General features: G+C 36.8%; 1 protein-coding gene across 2 annotated transcripts; it reads right to left on the reverse strand.

Moving 5' to 3' along the window:
* Positions 1-15,199: 15,199 nt before the first annotated feature.
* smyd4 (SET and MYND domain containing 4) lies at positions 15,200-23,926 on the reverse strand. Of its 2 annotated transcripts, none has more exons than XM_015380059.1 (10): positions 23,752-23,926; positions 23,424-23,568; positions 23,146-23,235; positions 19,314-20,265; positions 18,040-18,306; positions 17,594-17,757; positions 17,326-17,464; positions 17,113-17,229; positions 16,282-16,361; positions 15,200-16,100 (listed from the first exon to the last, which is right to left on the reverse strand). In XM_015380059.1, the coding sequence occupies exons 1-10, from the start codon at positions 23,886-23,888 to the stop codon at positions 16,092-16,094; spliced, it is 2,100 nt and encodes a 699-aa protein (XP_015235545.1). In that variant the 5' UTR covers positions 23,889-23,926; the 3' UTR covers positions 15,200-16,091. The 2 variants fall into 2 exon arrangements, with proteins under 2 accessions (XP_015235545.1, XP_015235544.1); XM_015380058.1 differs by having other exon boundaries at positions 15,201-16,100; positions 16,238-16,361.
* Positions 23,927-24,057: the final 131 nt, after the last annotated feature.

Consider the following 24,057-nt stretch of genomic DNA (forward strand, 5'->3'; position numbering starts at 1 on the left):
GTTGCAACTTTATAAATGCTAAAACTAAAGCCTGCTTTCAAATCTTATGCTCATAAATTATTTTCCTTTGGGTACAGACACTTTCATGTGATGTCCTTTCATGTCCTTTTACATTTAGGGTTTGAATAAAGAATGCAATTCAATCTGAAAATTAATAGTTAAGAGAGTGTTCAGGCCAATTAGCAGCTATTTGATTTGATTCAGACACTTGACCTCTCAAGAAGATATTAAGGTTGAGTTACAAAGTGCCTCACATGTACCCAGTATCCTTCAAGGATTCAGCAAAATAACTTTCCTTAAAACTTTTCATTACTCTACACATTTAATTTTTGTTTCACTGCCCTTTTATATGCCCTCTAAAAAAAAAATCAAGAACCGTGTTCTTCTTTATAAAACCTCCCTTACTACTTTTAATCGGTAGTATTACATAAGTGCAACTCCTCCAACAGCACTCCTGATCGGTTTACCTCTCATTGTGTTCCATGGTGATCGCTGGTTTTCTAACGAGTGTGCGACAAACAGACGATATGGATACTTGGCGTCTCTGTCTTTGTTTAGATTGAATTACAAAATGCTTGATATCTGATGTTCAACTGACCGCAGTGCGTCCTTCTGGCTGACAGTAACTGATGACACTAAAGCCCCCATGGCGGTTAAGGCTCTGCTGTTGAGGGGTGAAATGTATCAGTGGCACCTTGGAAAGTGAATCAGTTGTCTAACTGTGGGGAAGACAGTGGACTGCTGCCAGTGTTATTAGGAGAGGTTAATCAGTCAAAGTGCACACTGGTCTAGTTTCAGACTTAGTGTTGGAACTCAACCATGTTTTAACTGTAGTCTTATTCTTTTATGCACATTTCTACAATGCAAATGCACGACATTGGAAAACAAATAAAGATGATTGCAACTAAAAGCCTCAGTGATTAACCTGGACTTTAGTATTAGATTTTTAGATTGAATTTGGAATTGACTCAGATTATATGCAGCCTGGGTCACAGTTAAAATTTGTTTACATGTTTTTGTTAGTAAATTGTGTGAAGTTCTCATTGGTCTGACATCTCACAATAAATACACCCTTGTCATCTGGCAGTCCCAAATGGGAAAAGGAAAAGCTGATATCATAGTATGGATGGGCAGTCAAACCTGTAATTTTTTCCATACGTCAGCACTCAGACAGCTCATCACATCTACCCACAGTTAGGCTGAACTTTCCAGGGTTCCAGGGAATTCTGCACTTTTTAGGCATTAGGACACACCAACATGCACAGCTCATAGTTAGGCTCAGCATTAGAATAGAATAGAATTCAACTTTATCGTCGTAACAATATCACAAGTACAGATCAAGGAAATTAACTCTGCATTTAACCCATCCCCTTGTGGAGCAGTGGGCTGCCATTGTGAGGTGCATGGGGAGCTGTCTGGGGTTAAGAGACCCAAGTGCAATGCTCTAACCACTAGGCCACCAATTCCCTTGTTAATATTTGTTTATCAATATTAATTAATTATAAAAAGTAGCCTTTGAAAAATAGTAAATATTATTAAAATACTTATAAATAACAGTACACAACCCAATAGCTTAATTCATAAGTTTAAACATGAAAAATGTCTTTATTTTCTTCCTTTTGGTTTTATTTGTTTTAGCTGTGTGCTTTGTGTTTCTAAGAATCCATTTGTATGATATTTTTTCTTTGAATTTTGAAGGAATAGCTGCGCTATATATATATTCTTTTAATGGAGAAAAACATATCTTATCACAACCTCTCAGTACCTCTCATTGCTAGAAAACCTTTAAACCCCTCCCTGTTATTCATGACAATGTTATGATCAGTTGGAAGTTGGTTAACATTTGTCACCTTGTATCTTAATTGTTGAGATTCTTATAGTTTTTTTTTTTAACATCTTATTTTTTGAGTATCTGTGTCAACGTGAGGGGTGAGATTGCTTGAGGATCCAAAAGGAGAGATGAGTGAGTCAGAGATGAATTATTGTAGATTTAATGAAAAACTGAGGCAAACATCCAAAACACAAAAATACTGAGAAGCAAAAAACAAAAACATCAGGGAAAACTCACATGGGGTGCCAGACAAAGAACCAGCAAACAGTGACTGAACATGAGGTGTATAAATGGGAGATATGGATAAAGTGTGGATGGAAGAGACCAGAAGGGAGTTAGGGGGAAGCAGACAGGCACAAGGAGGCAACAGAGAGCAACCAAAGACTGCTTAAACATACATAAAATGGAAAATAAACCAAAGATCAACAAAACAGAATAACTGATAACAGAAAGCAAAATACTTAAAAGTCCCAAAAGGGCAGAACCAGAACAATCTCTTTATGTATGTGCTCAGTTTCATTTCAGGTATTGTGTCCTTGCGTTTTGGGGTTCTTTAGTTGTGCCCCATATTCAACTTATTTCTGTTGCATGTAGATACCTGCCCTCCTACTGATTCCACTAAGTTAACCAGTTTTACTTTTTCCAATAATTACTGTCGAGCCAACAACTGTCAGATCCTCACCATAGATTTGTCTTTACAGAGATATGTTGTAGTTGTTATTGTTGTTTTAATCTTTCTCTGTTCATCAGAATGTTTTAGTTTTGATTTCAGATTGCCTATCCTTTGTATGTTTCATTAAAATGTATTTCTGAATTTCTTTTTTTTACCTTCAGTCTGTTGCCTGCATTTGGGTCTGAAACATTATTAGATACATTATTAAGAAAGTGCTGCACTTATGGTTCTGCACTTTCTTAATAAGTGGTTCTTGTCTGATTATGTTTTAATATTGCTGTTTAATAACCATCTTATAACGTATAATGTTTCAGCATTGCATCATAAAATGCTTATGCTCTCTCGTTAACTTTGATAGCTTGTATTTATAACACAGACACAGCTTAAGTATTTTAAAATGTGCAAATTCTTATTTTGTAAAATCAGTTCTTAATAAAACAGCAAAGCTTTCTGGAATGATTCTGGGTTTTTACAGTTTTAACACAACAACCTTCAGAAAACTGTAGGAAACTTCTGAGTAGATTTTCAGTTAATCCTCACTCTGAAAGGTCAAACCAGCTTATAGGTAATGACAGCAGCCTACATCATTACCCCCCACCCCCGACTGGTGCCTGACAGTAATTGATGACTTGTGTCTACAAGTGTTCCACTACTGCCTATCCATCAAGGAGACCTCTCATTTTGTTGGTCCATAAAATCATTGAAATATGTATTTTTAGGTATTGCCTGGTCCACAGCTGACACATAAGCTTTTGAATTTTAATCAGCAGTTGCAAAGTTTGAGCCTTCTTTATCGTTTCTCTTTCATTGAGCCCTTGACAACTTCTAAAATCTGAAATATGGCACTGTGTGATAATATTTTTGAGTAATTCCTGTTATCATCAAAAAGTTGATATGCCGCTGATCACTTTGGATTCTGTGGTTCAATGTAGCTTTCTTTCACCTTCATTTTCATTGCTTTTTGCTTTTTTTGAGTATCACGATTGAATAAGATTGCTGACACCTGAAAGCCTTGATTTAATTTCAAATAAGAACTTTTAGTTAAGCTGACTGACGAGTTTTGTAAGCAGAAATAGAGCATTAATGGTTTCTCCTCAATACCTTCTGGTGGCTTTCTTAACCTCCAGTGAACTAATTTCTCTGACTGCTCATATATGTAAACTGCCCCTACAATCGAATCATTTAACATTGTTCAGTATACTTCCCTTTTTTGGGGGGTTGTCCTGTGTCAAAAAGTCAACCTTTAATATTGTAATGCTTTGGTACTACCCTAACCCAGCAGTTCAGTTTGTAGGACTGTTGCCTTGCAGCAAGAAGGTTTCGGGTTCGATTCCCAGCCTGGGGTCTTTCTGCATGGAGTTTGAATGCTTATATGATCTCTCCAGGTCCAGGTGTACTGTAAGTATTTATGCCAGAATGCAAACACTTGACTGTTCTGGGAAAGAGAAATGTCTTGACTTGGCACTACATTTTGAACTGTGCTCCTGAGATTGTTCAAAAAGGATATTATGATTCAATTCCTAATATGTAAATTCTTAATGCATATGAGTGCATGTTAAATCTATGCTCTTTAAAGTTGGTGGAACATTTGGTTAAAAAAAAGATTTACAAAATATGAATACAATAAAACAGCTGAATGAATTTCTACTAGTGAGAGCAGCAGTATACAGAGTGCAGGACTGCTCTGCCTGAAATGGAGCCTGATACAATTCCAAACCCCATTTATTACTAATAACTTCCCCTGTGATAAGAAACAGATGCATATGTCAAAAAGACAGTTTCTTATAAGAGATGGAGCAAACAAATCTTTTGTGGAAAATTGACCTGTCCATGACCTGAGAACAGTTTATCGGGAGACAAATAGGGTTTGCCAACGAAATAACTTTTATGCTTCCCGCCAATAAAAAAAAAAATTCTAATTTGGGATTAACTATGAAAGTTGTTAGCACCATAATTCACAATAATATTACATAGATTTCTTTAAAATAACTTTTTAAGGTTTAGTTTTGATTAAATTTGATTCAAAACTTGTGACAAAAGTTGTTGAGTTAGCAAAGCTGAATCATTCTCCACAGAGTCTGTTTAAAATGGCAGTCTGTGGCACAGACTGCCATTTTAAACAATACAATGACCTATAGGTAAGATTATGCAATGCAATGGGCCTAATGTCAGTGGGTTGTGTTAATTATCTTGTTCCTCATAAGAAAAAGCTATTTTTTTTTAAATAAGATAACATTAGCGTTGTCTGTTAAGAAGTTAGCACAGGTTAATACTAGTTAGTTTTAACCCAGTGAGTTTATAACAACTCTTAAGATGTTTCCAGATCTTATGAAGTTTTCTTTATTTCCTTTAATATGATTTTTTTTTTTTTTTTTAAGGAATAATTATTAACTTTGTGAAGTTGTTCCATTTTATCATAGTTTATGTTATGTTTAAGTTTTCTTTTTGAGTTTTCATTGTTTTGATTTCCAGGTTGTGTTATCCTAGTAGATTTTTTTGTTATATTTGAGTTATGCATTTCTTGTTTACCCTCTGTTGCCCTCTTGTGTCAGTCTTCTTCCCCTAGTTCCCTTGGCAATGCTTCCATCCACACCTGCTCCTAATCTGCTGATTAGCCTAGTCTTTGTTCACTCTCCCATTCGAGGTTCCTCATTCTTCCTTGCTTCTCATGTGTGTTTTTCCTATAGTCTCCTGTTTTTTGGTTTTGCTGTATTTTGTTTTTGGACTTTACCTTCTGTTGCCTTTGGTTCTACATGAAATCAGCCAAAGCTCATCTCTGCCTCCTTCTGTCTCTGCATTTGGTTCCTCTTCAAACCTCCACTCAACCTGGCACATTGTTCATTTTCTTTCATTCCCACAAAAAAAAAAAAAGCCTTAGTACAATGCCATAATGAGGACTTTAAGTTTGGATGCTCTTGCTCTGCATCCGTAGGCACACATTTTTTTTTTTTGTCAAGCTTGAAATTAAAGGGCAAGGACAGTTTTGTAATTACTGGTGGCACAGGGACTGAAATATAAAAGTAATAAATAATTTGTAATATGACAGCAGATTCAGCAAAAAAAATGTGGGTCAATAATCTGTGAATAATCCAGATTTAAACACATTCATAATAGAATGCATATGAAGGCAAATGAAAAGCTTCATTAGGGTCAATAGATAAAAAAGTAAAAAGATTTAAATCCTTACAGGAAATCTTTCACAATAGTTGTAAAATATAAAAATTAATTAATGTTTAACCCAACCATTATTTGTTAGTGTAAAACAATCTATGTTATGGGATAGTCTTTGAAACTAATAAGTTTAAGTTAATAAAAATCTTGTTGAATTAAACTAATTTCTCAACCGCTGATCAGATTAACTCTTTGCCATATCGGCTGATATTTAGTCCAGCCCTTGGGTTGGAAAATAACCCAAAATGTTTGGGGTTTTTTTAGCCAGCAGCTTCATGACCTAAAGTATTTTGACTATCTGATCTTAAGCCTCATCATCATTATCTCTAAAATACTTTTAGAAGCACAAGCTGCAATCTTAGATATTGAGAAGGTAGAAGGAAAACTTCTGGATGAAGAGCAATAAGTGATTACATTTTATTATAAGAAGGGGGACTAGTGATTAAGAGGCAGTCATGGAGCTAAATGACTTCTCTCCAGAGCTGAAAATACTTACATCATTACTGTGAAGAGCAAAATGGGACATTTGGAAAAAAAAAATGGAGATAATGACATTTATTACAGTGAAAGACAAATTAGAGAAGGAGGGTCATTATCATCATGAGAGACTGAGAAATTCTATTCTTAGATTGTAGTCACATAATGAGACAGTTTCCTATTAGGCAGTTTTAGAACACCAAGCATAGCTCTGATTAATAATGTTTCGTTGGTCCGACAAAAGAAGAACAAACATTACTCCCGTTGATGCTGTGTCAAATAAATTAAACTTTGTGGATGTTATGCTAAAAAAATGACTCATTCATTAACAATTGTTATTGAAGGTGTGATTGAAAGCGTGCTGACACTGCAAAATTTAAAGGGGGTAAACAAATTATGTTCATTTCCCTCAGGCAAACTTCCTCTTCAATATCATTTTTTTCCTGGTGGATGTTTGAAATGTGGCACCCTGGTTATTGCTTCCCGAAGGTCCATGAATAATATCAGCAAAAGCAATATTTTACTTTCATAAGAGCTTCAGCTTTCAGTGATAAATTCCTTGAGCGAAAGAAATTTGCTCCGGTTTTTAGCCTAATAAATCAACACCAACAATTACCACTTCCAATTATATATGCACATTTTTTCTTTGCTAAGGCAATAAAAACAATGATGTAGATTTTGATCTAAAAGTAAAATGACCCTTTCTCGTACAATGACATTTTGTTGCTAGAGTTTATAATACTGACTGAATATAAATCCCTCAGTAAAAAGTTTTCAAGGTCCATTTAATATTTAATTCTTGCAGGATCATGGGGGTAATCTTTGGTGTAAATTGGTGATTGGCAGGTTAATACATGATGCAAATTCAATATATCATAAAAGGAGTAAGAGGCTATTACTATTGAAACATTTTTTTGTGCTCATTTTAGGGACTGAAATATAAATGTAACTAATGTTCAGTAATATGGAAGCAAATTCAGAAAAATAATCTGTGGATTATCCACATGTGTGCAAATTCAAACACATTCATAAGGAATAGCATGTTATGAATGACATAAGAGTAAAATGAAATGTGTATTACTTGAAGGTATCTGTACTGGCAGGGAAAGCTTTAGCTGAGTAAATGTTTTTCTTTTTTTTCACATGACCTTCTCAAATTGTGTCCCTGAAGTGACCCGCATGCACAGATGAACAACAGACGTGTCAAAAGTCAGTGTCTATTGATGGATTTAAAGTTGCTAAGCAGTGGAAAAAGCTTGATGATACAGCAGGCGACGTGGAGAAGGAGACAAAAAAGAAAGAGAGCTAAACTATGAATGGCTTTTGGAGGAGCAGTGGCAGAGGAGAAATGTGTGGGTGCAGCATTGCAATCAGCTGACTGGTTACAGTATAACTCATTAAGTCTCATTCGGATTGTCAATCTGCAAAAATACCTATTAACGCCAAAATGTGGTTGTCCATCCAATGTACACCTCCATTTACACTGTCCTCCATGTTTGTTGTAATTGTTTTGTTTTTTTATTGAAAAGATTTTACAAACAATTATGCGGAAGAATATTAGGCAGGTGCTCTAAAACAAGAAACAATGAAAAGGAGTGTAATTACTCTTTGAAAAATCTCTTAAAAATATCTGTGGATGTAATGCTTTGTTTAGAATCAATTAATTTAATGCATTCTTTAAACTCATGCAAGAACCATCTGAAGTTGGGGGACATTTTGGAATATTTACATTTGTGTATATGAAACTTTTCCATACAAAATGAGTAGGTTTGTAATAAAAATAACATTAATATCTCCATGGGCAAAATATAGAGCACACATAGGAAGCAAAAGATCCAGGAGGGTAAATCCAAGCTGTGGTAAGAAGACGGGTCCAAGGTCAACAACAGGCAGAATCCAGGTAACAGATGGTTAGGCAGATGAGTTCAACCGCAATTAAGAATAAAAAGGGAGAAATTGGCTCAGTATTGTAATATTTTTGTTTCTGCGCTGTCAGGACAGAGTAATTTCATCAAGCTACTATTTTGGATACGGGTTACTCAGCTGTTCAAATAGCAATCACATCCCAAAAGATCGGACTTGCATCATATTTAAAACCACATACAAACATGGATTTGAAAAAGTCAGATTCCCTGTGACTTGGCCTGTTCACACAGTCATGATTTTGCTGACATTTGAGTGTCGTGTGAACGTAGCCAAAATAGCTGTGCAGGTCAGCCACGCCTAGCGAAGGTGTGAAAAGAGAAAGAAATGCCTAAAATAATGGGTTTCATCCTAAAGAATTTCATCCTAAATACAACATGATTGTTGGTGTTAAATGAAAAGGAGGTTAAAGCTTAGAAAACATTCATTAGGGTCAACATTTTCCTTTCAATTTGATGCATTAATACATTGCACTATTAATACTGATACTAGCGATAACTATGCTATTTTTAGGCTCTAAGTTGCAGTGAAAGAGAGGTTTATTATATGGTATGTATTGTGTACAATATTCATTAAAGGATTGTTATCTAATATTGATGAAGCATTTAAACTATATTAACACTAATACTTTGACTAACAAACATATTCCATTAGCAACTTAATATACCTTGACAGGACAGGTTATTAGGACCTCTTGGCCCATGTGTCATGTTAATTTGCCGACTATCACATTTTTCTGCAAAAAGTGAGCAATCACATTTATGTCTTCTGATCACACAAAGTAAAAATAAAATCCTCTCAGGCTAAAAAAATAACTTGCTAACATTATTGTCTGACATTTAGAGGTCCATGGTATTATTTTTGACATTTTGAGAATATAACTAATTTCAATGTGTCACACGGGAGAGTTATGAAAATCTATGGGAAAATTTCAATTTTGTTCTTTTTGAAAGCTTTAAAAACATTCCATTATTACATGGTCCTCTCAAAAATGCATAAAGGCTTTTAAATCTTAGTGTACATATATTTACTGGCTTTAAAGCAAATGCTAAAACATAATTCAATAATATATACCGGTACATATATACCATCTCTGAAACAAGCAAAGTTTTAGTTTTGCCAATCGATATAAAAAAAAATTCAGATTTATTGTCAGTGAGAGAAAACAGTTGATTACTTTAAAGTATGTTGATATCTTGGTTCACTTTGTTTTTGAAATACATTCACATTTTACAAAATTCTTTCTAATTTAGAATACATGCTGGTTTCAACAGAGCAAACATACTGCAAATGTTCAAGAAAGCTCGAAGTTTATAATTATGAGTCTGAATATAAATATGCTGAAGTATTAAAAAGCTACTTGGAACACTTGAGGCTTTACAGTACTTACACAAAATACAAGTAAATGATGAAAATCTTTAAAAGAATGTATAGAAGAGTTTAGCCTTAATTTTTAATTCTGCTTTAGAGGAGATAAAAAAAATATCAAACAAAAAAAAAAAAACTCCAATCATTTAAAAATCTAATCGTAGTAAAAAGACAAACTGAGGAACAGTTAATATTCTATTCTACTTTTTAAAAGTCTAACACCAGTTTGCATTGATCTCAGCCTTATCTATAATCAGGCTGGATATCCCCTCCCATTTTGCCATTACAGATCATAAAGAAGAAATGATTTACATTTATGTTTTAAATATAGATACTTATCAATGCAGTTTCTATCCTTTTACTTCCTAATGTATTCTGTAAAACAATGAAACAGCTAGGACATCCTACTTCTCACAAAATGTAGGTAAAATGTCTAATAATGAGGAAAGTTTAATTAAACAACTTTTCCTGAAATGTATGCGTAACCACTTCCAACAGGATATTAATAGTAGTTAAACCTTCAGGCTTAAATTAAATATTTCTTAAACCTTCACTTTCAGTGGACAAGTGGTCTACATTAGTGTATATCTGCCCTAAGGTTTTGGGTTTTTACTATAACTTCTGTCATCTGTTGGTAAGGTCTTATAATGACAATGGAAAGAGACTTAGAGCCATCATAGATGACTGACAGACTATCACTGCTATCCTCAGGGTCACACCACCTGCTATTTTAGGTGCCAGTCATACCTCAACTTCCTGTGTTTCACACTGCTCACTCATAGATGTTTGACGGCATTCCAGCAAGGTGAGCCGGCTGTTCAGGAGAATAATTGGCAACGGCATGGCCGCCTAGTTCTCTCACCTTGTCCAGTGTACACATTTCTCGTGCACTCATGCCAAATTTAGCTCATCTCTCTGTAGTCCTCAAATGCAGAGGCTTTCATTCCCATTCAACTCACAATCCTCTTTTCTTTCTCCCTCTCTATGCTCAGTTATTTAGTTGTTGCAGCTGAAGTCTGCAAATACAAGAAACATTGAATGTTTATCAATGTTCTCCAAACTCGGTTTCTGTTTGCCATTTAATCCTGTTTCGGATTGAATTATTTGTCAAAAGCTTTTATATTAGCTGATAGTAACTCTGTCTTAGGAATTAAGGAGCATTTTATTTTTACATGAACCCGGACACATTACCATCTTCTGCATCATGTGTCAGTTTCCCTTGCTGAGCAGAGAGAGAGCTGAAAGACTGATCACCAAGGAGACTTACTGCTGACTCAAAACCACTAAAAGAGGAATAGAGAGATTGGAGAATTCGAGGGGGTTCTCAGAGTGAGGAGTGAGGGGTTAATCTAATTATCAGAAGGGGAAGGGAGGGATATTTGGACCTGAGAAGGTGCATGTGAGAACTTCAAAAAGATTTAGTGTTGGACACTTTCAAAACTGTAGGTAAAGGCATTAGTGTTTATAGACTGATGGAAAGGAATCATAACATAACTGTGGTGCTTCACAAAAGTAACATACTCCTAAAACTTTTTCAAGTTTTGCCATGCTGCAATCACACATTTCAATGTGGTTAATTGTGATTCAAAGTCACAGACAAGTGGTTAGTTGCAAAGTAAGTTCCAGTAAGTTAGTTCCAGTCCGAACGTTCTGCACAAACTATCTGTGGAATCCTGGAACCCTGAACGAGTGTATTCCTGTTTTCACCTGGATCCCTGACCGGGCTCCGAACTTCTGGACCTCTGAGCCCCCCCTGTTCTGATCTGTTCCCCTGACCTGGCTTGAACTCCTGCTTGTTCTCCAGGGCTGCAGCATCTGGGACACTCTGGGTGGTGCCCGCCACATCTAATTGTAGCCCAGCGGCTGGAGCATACCTCGTTCTATGATTATGGACTGAACTGTTAAACCCCGTTAGTGACTAACTAATGAAGGATGATTATCCATGTTAGTCACTAACCTGGAACGTGGGCATAATAAAGGCAGCAGCTGTCAGTCGGTGTTGAAATGATGTGAGGAGTTTCTTTAAATTCCAGCCTCTAACCAATGTTGATCAAATCTTTGTTCCAGCATATAATGAGCAAATTACAGAAATATTTAGCCTTCAATGAGCAGTTTACTGCAGGTACACTCTCACTTAAACAGTGGCTCTGAGCCATATTGTCTCTCTTCTGTGTTCATGCTGAAGTTGCACATAGCTCTTGTTTGCGCCATGCGCGCTAACACTTCCACGTAGGTGAAACATGCGTTTACACCAGGAAACTGTAGTACTTCTTTAAACCCGTTAAGTTAATAATAATAAATGTGTTGAAAGAATAACGACTAACCCGTTACCCACTTTTTCAAACTAATTAATTACTGTGCTTGTAACCAGTAACTGTTACCAGTTATTTAATAACGCGTTAGTTATAGGGTGCACATCGTTTTTGAGAACATGTTTTAAGTTCACCCTAAAGTGCGAAAATAGGATATTTCTTTTAACTTTCCATAAAAAGGCAAGTTATTTTTTTTGTCTGCCCTGAAACAAAATTACATTTTTGCTTAAATTATTTTTGTTATACTTTGTTTTGTCTCTGAAGAGAAACCAGAGAACTTCAATGACAGCTGTGTTCTTTTAATGGATAGTCAGAAGCCAGGTCAGTCAGTCAGTCAATCAGATTCTTTAACATTTACAAAACAGCTGCATTAAAATATTAAACACTGCAAAAATGATTTTGAAACTGGCCTTTATCTGAGCAGGTAAGTACAATCATTTACCAACGGAATTAATATGAATTAAATATTTATATTTTTTGAAAACGCAACTAGTTTTATCCCAATTTTGCATGGTTCTTTCAATTTTTTAAATCTTTGTGCCTTCATTTTTGGAAAATCTGTTGGTAGCGAGGTTTGTATTCAACATTTGCATTTCAGGTTGTGGAATTAAGGTAGTGTTAAGGTTAGGGTTACCCTGCAAAAGAAAACTTTGCAGGAAACTTTATCACTAGCTTATAGTTGTATGTTTAAGTATTTATTTATTTATTTTTTGTAATTGAATCTAATTATCCAACACAAGTTCATCCTACAAAAGTGTATAAGGTTTGGTTTTAAACAGATTTTAGGAGTCAACTAAACTCTTAATCTAAACTCTTTCTGAAACTTACAGGAAAGTAATTGAAGTTAGGAAACCAACCACTTAAATTACACGCCAGAGCTCAAAAACATAGATGATGAGGCCATAGTGTATGTCCTAAAGCTGTAGTAGATGATGTTTTAGGGTGGATCATCAAAATAAGTGGTCCTCCTGATTGTCAATCATTCTGGTAATATGTTTACTGTACGTAAGGCTGTCCTATGTGCTTGTCCCTATTTTCACTTACCAGTGGTGAGTGTGACATAGTGGAAAAATTGCAAAGTAAGCTCGTATGATGCAATGATATAGCCTGGGTGCCATTCCGAATTTAGTCCTGCCCACAAGGTTTGAGGTCGGGAAGTTTGGTCTGGCATTGCTCCATAGTAGCGCGAGTATGATTGCCCACTCTCTGGCGATCCAATCAAATTGTCAGGGCGGGCTTTATACGATGATGGACAGATGATCAACAGTAACGTAATCAACCACATGACCAAAGCGTGCATGGGTGACAACAACAATGGCTGCCGCTGGAGAGTTGAGGTGTGTAGATTCTGCTATTAGGTCTGTTCTAGAAGATATCGACAGCAAATTAATTTTAAAAGAGGAACAGAGAAACGCGATCAAGGCTCATCTTCTTATTCTAGGCGCAACTGCACGCTTTGATTTTTGTTGACAACAACTATGCGTTGCTTAACATACGTCACGCACTCCGTTGCTCTTATTGGTTGTAGGTCTATCCAATTGAGTGCAAAGGCATTTTTTTTCCTGGTTCGTTCAAAACACGCCCCATAATCACAGCTCTATGGAGCAGTATCAGACTCATATTCTGACTAGAATTGAGTCAGACTACGTCAGGCTCGCAATGATACGATGCAAACAACAACCTTTTAACAGAGTGTGCACGAGTAGAAATAGGCTTGTGCACGCTCTTGCACACGTTTAATAGGCGTTCCCTCTCGGGAGTGGATACAGGAATCTGCATGTGCATTCTTTTTTTTTTTAAGTGGACAGGGCAGGTCTTTCCAAAAATGCACGAAAATCCTCCACTTTACCTTTTAATTGAAATCTTAATGGAATTAAAAATATCATTAAAAACTTGTACATATTACTTACTGAATTTTGCAGAAACCATGCAAAAAACTGAAAATATCTAGAGACTACATATGTGTAAAATATTCCAAAGAACTTTTTTTATATGAGATTGGTTAATAATTAAACACACATTAAGTAATTAATCATTCAGTGCTTTAGGGGTCAAAGTTTGCAGGTTATAAATAAGTCTCGTTTAATTAACCCATGAGGATCACGACCCTTAGGTGGGGGATTAACCCCTGTAATACACAAAACACCCTACAAAAAATAGCTATGACTTAAAACGACATAGCACCACTGCATATTACAAAACAGTCTGTTAGATTTTATATTATTGCAATCTATTTGATGCTGTAGGGGCTTCTCTTCTTTCAATAGTCCCAGACCAGTGACCTGTTCTCGGTGTATGCCAGGTATTATTAATCTACCTCCAACCTTCCCTAATGACCCTGAGCTGGATAAACCAAGAGTGGAAAGTGAATTGAAGCTATGATATATAGGGGAAGTCATCACATGAAGGGCACAGAACATTCTGACCATAAAGCCTTCTTCTTGTGGTAAATATATTTTTTAGCTTGTTTTATTTTACTCTTTCTCAGTATTTTGCTGTGCTCATCAAAATTTAATGGACCACTATTGAAATATAATTTTTAGATGCTAAGATAAATCTTTCCTAAATATTCTCCACCCTCTATGTGGCATCCATATTGTGCAACTCAAAAAAATGTGCAAAGAAAAAAATTTGATAAAAAGGTTGAACTATCAGATTGCATAATTCTTCTTATGTCTCTCACCTCTTCACTAGGTAAAATTTGCCTTGTCTTTTTTTTTTAAGCTTTTACCATCACTCAAACAGTGACAACATTTAGTGTACACCATTACTGAAAGATTTTCTTAGGTTGATTTTTTATTTATTAATGGACTGTGTGAAACTGCTTGTTTAATTTTTGCACCAAAAGTTGAGTTTTGTTTCGTGCCAGCATTAACATTATCCACCTAGTCTGACTCGTTCCACCGCTGTGCTTTGTTAGTAAAGTCTAAACTTTTTTTTTTTAATGGGGCCCAATTCTATACGAATTTTAAATGAAACTACAAATATTTTCTAAGTTATTCTTATATACTCAACAGTAAACGGAGCATGCAATATTCTAATGAGCTAGCAAAGAAGTCTGATTTCTGTTGAAAAGAGATGAATTAATATTGTACTTTCAAAACTTTTGTTTAAAACCAAAAAAAAAAAAAAACTGCATTCAGTGCCCTAAAGTGTTCAGGTTTATTATCTTGTCAAATTTTGTTTTTGTATGATAACCAAGAAGATGAATATAAGGATAAGGATTACTCTTTATTTAACCAAGCAGATAAAACACCCAAGGTCTGCTTTTTGATTTGTCACTAGATGTTTATGGTCATTAAACTATTAAATTAAAAGAAAAAAGTGATACTTTATATTGAATATGAAATTGTCTTCTTATTTTTTTTTAGATTGTCCAATTTTTTTTGAAAGGCCTTAATCAGTGAAATTTGCACCATAATATTTGATTAACATTTATCTGTACCCTGAGAACGATTATTTGCACTGTTGTAAGCCTCCTCAACAGCAGCTGCAAATTTAGTCTTTGATGAACTAATTATCAAATATTTGCACAATGGACTGCTTAACCTTGACTTAACACACAAATCTAAAGCAGTGTTTTGAATGCTTGAGGACTTCCCATTTTACAGTCTTGCATCAGCAGACGATGTGTATTCCCAACTGGTAGGAAAGAATTTCTAAGAATTGCTGACCCTGATTAGACCTGTCATTATTCACAAATAAAGCCATAACCACACCGAGTTATAAGGGACATTTAGGGTGAAGGTCCTGGGGGACATGCACTGCAGGTTCAAGAGTCAGAGCAGAATCCTGCTTTCCAGTCATTGAAGCATGAAATTGAATTAGTCAGCGTGCAACTACTGCCATCTAAAGGTCAGAGGGCGGCATGTTGGAGGTTGACTTTGGAGATGGATTTCCTTGGTTTTAAATCATTCTTTATAGGTCTGCAATACAAGATGAAAAATCCACAGTTATAAAAAATAATGTTTACATCCGTCCGATCCAGAACATGTAACTGTTGCAAAGATAGTCTTATGCAGGTCAAGACTATCACTGAAGCATGAAATTGGAATTACTGATGGATCCATTGACTCACACAGACGCACACGTATACAACTGCTTACAGGCAGAAAATAGAGTCTTTTCAGAACCATAACTTTGTACTTATATTCAGTTTCACTGATTGCAAATCTATTTTTGGATTTTTAATATGATCAGTTTGGTTTAATTCTAAAATGTCAACCCTTGCAGACATTCCTCCATGGCGTTCAGTTCTTGTAGTTCAGGGCAATTAGGACCACAGTGGAGGGAGAAGATAGGCTTGACCTTGGACATGACGGAGAGGGCCGGGCCTCTAGCACCACTGGGAGAAAAGCAGAGATAAAACACACTCAGTGCTGCAAAACAATACAAAACATCAAGCTAATGAGTAGAGCTTCTGTAGAAAACCCCGTTTACATTAGATTGAGAAAAAGAGACCAAGCTATTGACCCAACTGACCCATTGAAGTGGAGCTGAGCTAATTTGAAAAGCTGCTGTCCTACTTCAAGGCTGTCTTTTCCATACTGGGAGGCAGTAGCTACAGTGCTTTGCTCCAGTTGGGTTGCTGCATTTCTCCAGTCTCCTGCAGAAACAGTGAAAATATGGTGCAAGTTCTTATTATGACTGTACTGAACAGGATTAACTTGTTAAAGTTAGATTAAAACAAAGTTTTGACTAATTTAAAGTGAAATTCTTTTATGGTTCATATTTCTAAAGTTTCTTACAAATTGAACAACCACAATATTCCCTCTAAAAAAACAGATTTTTAGACTTCTCAATAGGCATAACTACCTGCTCAGCAGTTTGAAAACATCCTCTCTTACACGCCTCAAAGACTTCTTGAGGCAGAGAATCCAAAATGGGACTTTTTCATTCATGTAATCGAGTATGGCCAAGCAAGAAGCTATTCTTTTATGCCGAAACTCTAACCACATGTTGCAAAAAAGTTACATGCGTATATAATAATCAAGCTAATGCTCACCAAAACAATAAAAACGAATTTTTTTTTTTTTTATTTGGTCAAAGTGTTTCCCTTCAAATAAACTTTGTTGCTGTTTTTAAATATTTAACCATTAAAAATCAAAATGATTAATTCTACAAGGTTTAAATTCTTCAGTTTTTCTTTGTTGTTTTCCCTCCTTTTAGGCAAAGCTGTATTTGTGCTTGCTAATATTTGTGGATGATTAGTTACTGATAACCAGACAAGGGAAACAACTGGTTTTAGTAAAGAGTCAGATAACTTAAAGATGAACAGATCATAATGGATGGATGATTGGATGGATGGGGTTATCACATGAAACATTTGAACCATATAGGCCTCTTCTAACTCTTACCCATTGCGGCATAAGCTCTGGCTGTGGCATCAGCCAGCTCACCCTGCAGAGGATGAATCTCTCCAAGTATAAATCCAGACTGACTCCTAGTCCGTTGCAGATGGTGCAGGGCTTCCACTGAGTGACAGCAGAATGGAAGAAGGAGGTAAATATCTTCATACCTTTTTATTTTTGTACAGCTTTAAAGTCTGAGCTGCAGTTTGGCATAGGAACCTGGAACGTCTCGCTCCATGAGCTCAACAGCTTTCTCCAAGGCAGCTCTGACTTCCTGCAGCCTTTCGTTCACGTCAGCAGCAGACACTTGATGACCACAGGTTAAACTAGAACATGTAAATCCACTTCCTCCCTCCCTCTAAAAAATATAGAACATAAGAAAAACAATACTCAGCACAGATGTTTCATAGCAGTACAACAGAAGAGTAGATAAATATACAAAGCTAGTGCAAAACAATAAGAAGTTAAAACATAGATTCTGACATACTATAAGAGCTCCTTTACACTTTGAACACAGGAGGCCTGAATCCTTCCTGCTGCTTTTCCTCTGGTCCTCCTGTATGCTGCAAGCCTCACACTCACACAGGAAAAAGTACTGCTGCTGCAGGAGATGCTGCCGTTCTCGAGTCCTCATCCGATTGCTGTGGGGCCCTGATGTTAAAGAATTGGTTCATTAATGTGGACCAGAACATGCTTTAGACATTTGAGATGCATAATGTGAAAGTCAGTGATTTCTTTTACTCTCATTGGGGAAAATAGAAAAGGACACAAACACACCTTTATTTTCTTTACAAAGAAAGAGGTAACCAAAAAAAAAAAACGATTAGATTAAAATAAACTCTATTATAAAAAGTGAAAATATCAGCTAATCTGTTAAACAAATGAAATAAAAATTTAAAGCTTCCATTCATAGTTCCATGTCTCATATCTCACCATAGCAGTGCAGAACCTGCTCTCCAGGAGTGATTACTCTGGCTGCCCTGACCGTCACAGTAACTCCCCTATCTAGACGTCCTTCCCCAAGGAGACGGTGATTGAAACCTGCAGACTCCTGTGAAACACAGGGATCAGCAGCTTTTCCGGTGCCAAACACCAGGCTGGTATTGGGACAGCAAGAGTGATTGAGGAGGCTGAGGGTTGGGAACATCGCCGTGGCAATTCGAATTTCCTCCACTGACTGCACTTGAGAGTTTTGGGATCCTGTAAGATGTAGAAGTTGACAAAATAAAGGATGTGTTTCCCAAACTGATTGTAAAGTAATTTGCTTAGCCTGTCTTGCAAAAGTATTCTTTTTTTCAAACACAGAATAAGATTAAAGCAATTTAATAGCTTAACTAAAGGAACAGTATATTTGATTTTTAAATATAAAACACAAAATAAATCTAAAAAGTTTAGTAGGTATTCCTTTGGCCCTTGCAACTCTTATATCATTAAATAAAACACTGTAGAACATTTATTCTTCCTAAAGTGAACATAGTAAACTATTTTTACAGACAAGACAAGTCAAAAATAAAGCTATGGAGAAAGTTAGCGCAAGCTTAGATTATAAACCAATGTCCTTTGAATGAACACCTAATAAGGTAAAGAGTATAATATCATACTTCCAAATCTACCAAGACATAGCCACCCATCTAAATCTGGCATTTATTTAGAAAAAGAGCCAAAAGCCCAGCATTAAGTCTGAAAGAGCTAAAGTTCACTTTTAAAAGAAAGAAAAAACAAAAAGACAGAAAAACAGCTTGCAGTTTTTCCACGAGCCACAGAGGACACAGCAGGCGTGAGCAAGAGGTGCTGTGGTCAGATGGGAGCAGATTCAATGCAAAAATGGCCAAAATGGCCAAAGGCCAAAGCCCACTGAGAATCTGTAGCACACACAAAATCTAGCTGAACTTCAGTTATTTACCAGATAAGCGTGGGCAAAAAACTCTGTTTTGAGATGCATAACATTTCACCATAAATGTAGTGAAATTTAGATGTATAAAGCATAAAGAAAGATTTTAGATCAACACAAACGACACAAAAAACAAACTATTTGTCTCTATGTTTTGCTAGTCTATCCCATAACCAACGAAATTCATTAAAAGTATACGGTTGAAAGGTTTCCTTTGTGGGAAGGTAAACTTTTCTAAGCCATGTATGCAAAAGGTAACCATGGAAACCCTTAGCTGCATGTGTTTATTGTGACATTTAGCATGTGTGAAAGTTACCTGCTTCTTGCAGAGTGATGACAGCCTGAGCATTACACCTCAGCTGCAGCATGTGCCTTAGAACTGCACTTCCCACAACCCACAGCTCTGGGCTCGACTCTGTGTCTCCTGCATCTGTGGATCCACCGGATGCTGATGAAGCTTCATTTAACTTCCAAGGTATAGGAAGAGGAGCTGCCTTGCTGAGCTTCAGGTAAAGCGTGGCCACAGTAACTGCAAACAGGAACCGTAAAGCAGCGCTCTGGTGCTCTAAATGGTGCAGCAAGTGAAACACGGTCAGGTACGGGTTGTATTTCTCTTTCATTTTCTGCTCGTCTCTGATTGTCCGCCTTGCTATTTGGATGTTTTTAATCCGGGCCTTCAGCGTTATCCTGAGAGCGAGCTGTGCCATTAAACCCATCACAGTGAGATCTGCTCCCAGTGGGCATTCCCACTGGTGATGCTCTTCCCAGGCTTCTTGCTGACAAGCAGCTGAACAGTATTGGCTGAGGCTGCATCCCTCACAGGCCACAGGACAGAGAGTTTCAGCCAAACACCGGTGACATCGCCTGTGCTCTGTTCCAAGAACCATTTCCCTCTGTGTGCCCTGCTCCCTTTCTTTCTTTCCTTTAACCTTCTCAGTTCCTGGGATGAGGACTAAGCTGAATGGCCTGTCACTCAAAATCACCTCTCCAGCTGTTATCTTCTTTAAAGCCACCAGATGGCAACCTTTTTCCTCGCTGCAGCCAACAGAAACTTTAGGACAGATCCCAAACCTGTGGGCTCCATTGGATGACATGAGAACATCTTGGCTGCATATATCATCATTTGCAGAAGCACTGAGGGGATCTTTTATTGTTTTTTCACATACAGAGAGGCGGCTTAAGCAGAGAGTGCGACGATCCTGCAGTTTGTATGAAAGATGAGGTGGATAGCCATTGTTTAGGGCTCTGTTGATATCATCGAGGCATGTCTGCAGAAAACAGACAAGCTAATGAGAAAACTTTACTAAACTTTAAAGGGCTATTTTCAAGAAAATGTAACTTTGACCAAACCAAGAGATCCTAATTAAAAATCAAATGATTCAAAATGAAACGGAAAATGCTAGTAGCACCTTAAATTAAAGAATTAAAAAATTATCTGACCAATTTGCAATTAAAAATCAATATTACGCATAGTAAAAAGTGAAACTATGGTAATATAGAAGAAATAAAACACAAAGAAAAATCACTGAAATAAAACAGATCATTCAAATATAAACAAAAGTCAAGATGTGAGACTTAAAATTGTAAATGTGTGGGCTGCTCAGTGGTGTAGCGGGTAGCACTGCTGCCTTGCAGCAAGAAGGTTCTGGGTTTGATTCCTGGCCAGGGTCTTTCTGCATGGGGTTTGCTTGTTCTCCTTTTCCTTGCGTGGGTTTTCTCATGGTTCTCCGGCTTCCTCCCACAGTCAAAGACATGACTGTTAGGTTAAATAACTCCCTTAATTTTCCGTAGGTGTAAGCTTGTGTGTGAATGGTTGTTTGTCCTGTTTGTCTCTGTGTTGCCCTGCGATGGATTGGCGACCTGTCCCCGCCTCTCACCCATAGACAGCTGGAGATAGGCAACGGCGACCCCAGCAGGGATAACCGTGACGGAAAATGGATGGTTTTATTTATCAGAAGTCGAGAAGTTCTGACTCAATTTACAAATGAGATTCAAACAAACAGTTGTTGAAAAACAAACTAAATCCATTCATCATCCAATCAAATTGTATTACTGTAGCACAAATAGAGGATTTCAAGTAAAGTTTGAGATGGAAACTCCAGTGCTAAAAGATACACACTTTGATGTGCTGGTGTTGGTGAGTTCCTTGCTTTCCTGGTTTGATGGGACCATTAATAATGGAAGCATACAGTGTAAGGGTCCCACTGAGCTGATTCTATTTAAATACAATCTACAAGCAAGCTACAGGACACCCAGTAGCTTGCATTGTGGGGCTGACTTTGCAGCAATCCCTTATACCGAGGGGGCAGCTCTTATTCTAAGAAATATTTCAAATATAAAATGATACAGAATATGATATTCAGTTAGTTTAATTCCAGGAATATTGATCTAATCAGTTCAGAACTAGAGGGAGGTTGTTAATCAGTGTCAGCTTTTTCAGTGGATGAAATTAAAAGGGACGATGGGACGAGCCCCAAAACAAGAAGGGTTTTGACACAGATATTTCTCCCTTCTCATGTTTTACATTTTTAAATAGTTATGAATGTGACCAGGGTCAATGTCCCTCCTGTTAACATGAGGCAATATATGGGCCCTATAGAAGTCCAACTCTACAGGGATCAGATTAATATGCTGGGCATCCAAGCAAAGCCTCAGGAGCATGAGGGAGATTCTAGGAAAATGGCAGTTACTATAGAAGGGCTGGACAGGGTTGTCAGAGCTCCTTAATCCAACAGCAAGATCAGTATCTGTTCCCTTGTGTAAGGGAGGACAGGATGATTAGGTGCCCAACACCATGGAGGTTGACTGGCAATTGAGAAAGAACAAAAAAATTGGCAGTTTTGGCACTGATGCCCTGAACGTCTAACAGATGAGAGCAGGTGTACTTTAGTAGTAAATGTTCTGATACTTGCAGTTTTGTTCAGAATGAGGGATTTAATGGTGAGTCGACATTGGCATGCCCACGGAAGGACACACAGAGATATACAGGATTAACAACTGCAGCCTGACTGCCATTAGGTTTCCGGATGAATTCCTAAGACTCATTGTAAGACCCCTCCCTACTGTTGCAGGTGTTGAGTTCCTCTTTGTGGATGAAAATGGCTGCCTTAATGTGACAAGAGTATGCAAGCAGTTTGGAAGGATGGAGGATGCAATTGACTTTCTTCCAATCTTCACTGACCTAATTCCAATTAAACGTCATCTTTAGGTCCATCTAACTCAATCAGGCCAAAACCTCAGCCACCCTAAGACCTAAGTGATGCCTAGAAGGAATCATCTAGAAGGAAATAGCACTGATTTTGTCATCTATGTAGCATGTTCCCCCTTGTTGTCAGGATGCATAAAATAATGTAGACTAAGTACTCTGTACTTACATTGTACATTGAGCTATTAAAATGACATTTCACCAAAATGAACTCTTCTTTCACTTTCTAAGTGACATCTGATGAAACATTTTGTGCAATGATAATTTTCATCCTTTTAATCCTAACACATCACACATTCTGCTTTAGATATCCAGCATCTTTTGTTTCAATCAAATTTATATCTGATGTGTTTTCAATGTGTTCCTTGTGTTTCAAACCCATGAAATAGTTTATTATTTATATGAAGTCTGTGTCAGCCATTTTTTTTTTCTTGAAGAAATAGCCCCATTCTGTTTATACTTCCTTTTATTTTTTCCCCCGTTATTCAGGCTGTATTCTGCTTTGAGTTCAAAAGTGCTTGAATCCTTTTAAATACTTGTAGCGATCCAATGCTAATTATTTTAGCACCAAGAAAATGTCAGCACTTCAACTGTTTTTGTTTTAAGCAGATTAGACATGAGATGCAACTACATGGCAAAAAAGTTATTTTAAAATATTTATAAATTAGTCGCCCCCATCTATCTCCATTTGCTCTCATCATGTGCATACAATTAAAGATCCTTTTGTCAAAGTGCCTTCATTTATTTTAAGTGTATGACTTTAGTTTGACTTTACATTAAGTGTAAAATGTATGCGTTGTTAGTAATGTATTAAAAAAAACAACACTATTTTTCATCAGGTTTTCATGTAGTAATTCACCAACTGGTGTGTGTCAACAAAATATCAACTTGTGTTTTTAGACTGGGAGAAGAAAATAAGAATAGTGAGGAGGAACAGCACTACCTGATAGTGTTGCAGATGGTAGAGAGCAGCGGAGCGATTTGCATAGCACAGAGAAAGCTGCTCAGAACTTGGAGGAGCAAAACATATTCCCTGTAAAAAAAAAAATGAATATTTTACAATACTGACTATGCATTAATAATTAAAAACATACAGAATGGTTGGTTGTAATGCATCATCAGGTTGTATCATACAGGTTGATCTAATAAATATATTAGATACCCATATTTTATTTAAACACTATTGTAAGAAGTATAAAATATATAACATTTAAATTTCACCTGTGAATAGTGCAGAGCTGCAGCCTTGTAGTCTTTTGCCTTGAAGCTGCAGTTTCCCCTTTCCCTGCATTTGGAGGCTTCTCTAGAGTCTTTCTTTGCTAAATACCCTGCAGAGATCAATTGCACAGCATCCAGATCCTCTTGACTGCAAAACACAAAAAAACACAAGGACTTTTATTTTTCTCTCACGCTCTGTGCTGTCAGCAAAAGCATTTAAGAAGTTATTGGAAATAATACAATGAACATCTTGTTTAAACCAAAAGGCCATGTCTCAACGAGTCTAACATGCTAATAAAGTACATATAATTCTGGTCAGAGATAAACATACTTTGCGAGACTTAAAGCGCATTTAAAGACATCATCTATTTCACGCAGGGAGTTAAATGTTTCCTTTTGCTTTGGATCGAGTCCACTCCATTTCTGAGCAACGTGATCTTGCCACTGCGTGCAGGGAAGATCCATCATGAACGAGAGTTAAAACATCACGGCATTTGAACGTCAAACTCGAGTTTCTTCTTCTTCTTTTATGGCGGTTGGCAAGCAACTTATTGATGTGCATTACCGCCATCTACTGGAATGGAATGTGGATCGGGATGCTATATATAAATTCTCCAACAAAACAAAACACATTAAT

Source organism: Cyprinodon variegatus, unplaced genomic scaffold (genome assembly GCF_000732505.1).
Source record: "Cyprinodon variegatus isolate N-32 unplaced genomic scaffold, C_variegatus-1.0 Scaffold207, whole genome shotgun sequence".
NCBI lineage: Eukaryota > Metazoa > Chordata > Actinopteri > Cyprinodontiformes > Cyprinodontidae > Cyprinodon > Cyprinodon variegatus.